General features: G+C 38.0%; 1 protein-coding gene across 1 annotated transcript; it reads left to right on the plus strand.

The window, feature by feature from the left end:
• Positions 1 to 790: 790 nt before the first annotated feature.
• Positions 791 to 3778, plus strand: LOC121870262 (RNA-binding protein 25-like). The gene is made up of 4 exons (XM_042372049.1): positions 791 to 813; positions 1547 to 1596; positions 1905 to 2449; positions 2753 to 3778. The coding sequence occupies exons 1-4, from the start codon at positions 791 to 793 to the stop codon at positions 3191 to 3193; spliced, it is 1059 nt and encodes a 352-aa protein (XP_042227983.1). The 3' UTR covers positions 3194 to 3778.
• The last annotated feature ends 276 nt before the right edge of the window (positions 3779 to 4054 follow it).

The raw sequence follows: 4054 nt of genomic DNA on the forward strand, positions 1-4054 counted from the left end.
CTAATAACAGGGGTTGTGGTGGAGACGAGTCATCACATGTTCCTCAACCTCTAATAGGGGTCAACAACAGGGGTCACACTAGGGGTCACAACAGGGGGTCAACAACAGGGGTCACACTAGGGGTCACTAACAGTGCTGAAGGACCAGCTGATGGGGATGACGTCTGGTGTTTGTTATGATCTCTGACCATGAGAGTCAACCCACCACTAAAGGTTTAACTACACAATATTAATAGAAAATAAACTAATGATACACTCACAAATATAAACAATTAATAATAAATGTAAATATAATTATAATAAACATAATAATAAATGTTACTTTATTTTTTGTGATAGATTCAGTTTTTTATTTACCTGCCACCAGAAGAGTCAAACCAGTACCAAGAGTAAATAAAAAGCCTTAATAAAAATAAATTAACAATACAAACATAAAAATAACTATAAAAGAGTCATTAATATCGGTAATTACTGTAGGTTGTTCTTTAATGTTTGTGGGGGGTTGTTATGATCAGCGACCAAAAGTCAAAATAAAATTAAAACATAACTATAAAATATGACTACAAATTAAATAATAAAAGATACAGAGATACAACTAATTTAATTATAATAACAAATAACCTATGTTACTTTTGTTTTACAGATAATATTTAATGTTAGGGTTTTTATGATAGTTTAAGTTCTTCATTGTTTTACCCGCCAGTTTATGGACATGGCGGGAGATGGACTGAAGGAGTTAATATATTCTTCTAATATTTATTGGTCTTCTAACACCTGTGATTTATTTAACTATGGCAGAATTGGAGGATAAAAGGTCAGTGTCTAGTGTGTTGGGTTAATGATGGTTTATATGGGGTATTAGATGTGATTTATTGAAGGTGATAATAGTGTCCCTGCCTCTGTACTCACCTTATACTGTATTTGTTCTTTTTCATTGATTGACTTTATTGGGAATTCGTCATATATACTGTGCAACATAATATAGTACTGTACATGTAATAAAACTACATTGGGAAACTAAATTTGGTTTTATTTTTCAAGTAATAATTAAGTTCTTTCCTCAGGTTTTTTGTTAAGTAGCTAGTTACTCCGGGCTGCTGTCCTGGACTATTACAGGTTTAAGTAACTCTCTTGGGCTGTCTTTCTTCAGTTTGTCTTATTAACTACCATTATAGTACTGTATGCTCCTCAGGGTTCAGAGCTCGTGTGGTAGGTAAAGTTTTAGTTACGGTCATCCCTGTATATAGATATCCAAACTATGTGATTACCTAAAGATATGAGGGTCCAAATCATTCATAACACATCAAAATCCATCAGAAAAAACATAATTTGTATACCTAACCTTAACTAACCTAACCTAATTCCTAAGATTCTGAACATATCTTTAACAGACTTTATAGGGATGAAAGTCTTATATCTGGGATTCATTATAAGTAAAACTCCCATTTAACGGATGGTGGGGAGAGAGGAGTCCACTATATGGGGGTTTCACAATATTTCTTTTTTCTTTTATGTCTTTCAAAAGTTATATATTTTCTTCTTTACAGAGTACGAAAAGTTGTGGATTACTCTAGTCAGATGGCTTACACTCTTGGAGGTATGTTAGTTCACTATTGTGTTATCCAGCATCCAATAGTATTTTCATTACCTCCTTAACTAACTACCTGCCATTAAGTAAAATATTTAAGTTAGGTTTCCTTCAGTTAAGTTTGGTTTTATACTTAACAGGTGACAAAATCTCTCCACACCTCCCATAAGCCCTTCAGTGCCATACTTCCTTCATCATCCACGCCACGAATCATGACACGGTAATAATAAACTCCTCCTCTTCCAGACGATGACGATTTTCAAGAGTTTCAAGGTTTCGCTTCACCAGGAAAGAAGAAAGTACTCGTCGCTAAATCTGTCTCGAGCGTAAATGGCGTCAAGGAGGGAACGCCAGTGGTAACTGTTTGGATAATGAGAGGAAGGATAATAAAGAAAAGAGTAGACATGATAGAGAAAGACATAGGGAACATGAGAAGGACAGGGATAAAGATAGAAAAAAGGGACACAAAGATAAGAAATACAGGGATAGAGACAGAGATAAGAAAGACAGGGATAAGAAAGGTAGAGGAGATGGAGAGAAGAAAGAAAGAGACAAGGACAGGGATAAAAGAGACAAAGGTAGAGACAGGGATAAACACACGAGAGAGAAGGATAAATCAAGAAACCAAAATGGAAAAGAGGAAGACAGGAGTGAGAAAAGAGAGAGAGAAAGAGAGAGCAAAGAAAGTACTCATGATAAAGATACAACACACAATGCAGAGAAGAGAGATGGAGATGAAGAAGAGAAAGAGAATAAGAGTACTCCTGAAAATAACAAATACCATCCCATGACTTCCTCCCAGAGCTCCCTCCCAAGCAGGCCACCCAAACCAAGACTCACCATTGACGAGAAAATGTTCCAAGTAAGGAAATCTGTACAGTGTGTGTCTTGGGGGTTTAATGACGGCTAAAACAAAGAACTAAACCCTAAGCAACATACACTAATGATCTTGATTTATATTTTTAGTTTAATTTAGGTCCAGTTTGTTTTGTCTCGTCATTGTTCATATGCCCAATAGTCTGTGTACTTCCCAAGGTCCATGTATAGGATCGGGTCACATCCTTCCCTTGATGATTGTACAGCCACATTCATTGATCGCTGCATGCCTGTATTCCACAATTATTTCTTAAATGTAGAGATATTCATAACAACATCTTCCTCACAGAGACAACTGGAAGAGGCACTGATACTATCACGGCTTGAAAATAAAGGAAATTCTTGTGAGAAAGACACAAAACTGGACACAGAGACAACACATGGTGAGGAAGTTGCGGTGACCTCCACAGTGCCTGACGTAAGTGGGACTCCAGAAACAGACAGCAGCCCATCACTACTCAATAACTATGTACCCGACATGGACACTGAGGAGACGACCAAACCACCTCCCCACCCCCATGATGAAGCCGTCACTACCGGGGCCAATACAACTGTAGTCGAACTAAACTCTGATGTTCTGCAAGTCAAGAATTTTAAGGTTGCTTCAATATTAAAAAAAGGAAAAACTGGTGAGCCACAACCCAGCACATCAACTGGCTTTACAGGCAAGAGACAAAGAAAATCTGTGAAGTTTAAAGAAGGTAAAGTTTTCCTTAGTTCCTGTGAATAAAATACAGTGCACCAGACTGCATGAATAGGGTCTTGTACTTGGAATCTTAAAGCTTCATAGAGAAAATTTATCTTGAGTACTGTAACAGGATGAGAAAATTTAGTTGCCGTAGAATCTTTGTGTACCGGTAAGTAAATAAGACACCACATAAGGCATGCACTGAGTCTTGCTGATTTAAAACATCATGTACAGTAATTCCTACATTCTCATGTCACCATTTAGAGGAGAAACTTAATGTGTAGTAGTATAATATTTCTCCAATTCAGTCCCAGGATTCTTAAATTGAGGAGGGTTTTGGATTCTGTATTTGGGTAAGTTGAAATTATATTGACTTTAACAGAAGCCTATGATGCATGATAGGTTACTATCTACTGACTAAAATGGGAGAGGAAGGGCTGATTGATGACTAAAATGGGAGAGGTAAAGTGCTTTGATGAGAAGTTGTGAGGAAATGAAGAGAGATGTGCATGTGTGACTTTACAGAACACTGATGCATGAAGGAGAGAATGATATGTGGATAGAAATATATAGGCAGCTGGAGTGTGTAAAGCCCCGTCCACACGATCGAGCAGTGCCCGGCGGGCTTGTCCGTTTCGGCATAGCCTGTGTGTTGTTGTACACACGGGAGTGGTTGGCGGCAGTCATAGTCGGGCCGTAGCTAGTAGGTGTTCGGCAGTGGCGGATGCGGTACGATCACCATGGTATGTCGCAGGAATAATCACCCGACAGTTAAGCGAAGAGCATAGCTGTGTACTATAATAATTGCTGCTATGTGCAAAAAGAAGAGCCAAATGCAGAAAAGGGAATGGTGCAAAGAGTGGTTAGGTCAAAGAAAAGTATTGGGAAGTCATGCCACGATTT

The sequence above is a fragment of the Homarus americanus genome, unplaced genomic scaffold (genome assembly GCF_018991925.1).
Source record: "Homarus americanus isolate GMGI-L3 unplaced genomic scaffold, GMGI_Hamer_2.0 scaffold32583, whole genome shotgun sequence".
Lineage (NCBI taxonomy): Eukaryota > Metazoa > Arthropoda > Malacostraca > Decapoda > Nephropidae > Homarus > Homarus americanus.

Bases quoted from the DNA above. Each gene is read 5' to 3' on its own strand.
- LOC121870262 (XM_042372049.1), top strand. From the start codon at position 791: ATGGCAGAATTGGAGGATAAAAG. The intron at 814-1,546 runs GTCAGTGTCTAG...TCTTCTTTACAG, and splicing joins GCAGAATTGGAGGATAAAAG to AGTACGAAAAGTTGTGGATT. The intron at 1,597-1,904 runs GTATGTTAGTTC...GTCGCTAAATCT, and splicing joins GATGGCTTACACTCTTGGAG to GTCTCGAGCGTAAATGGCGT.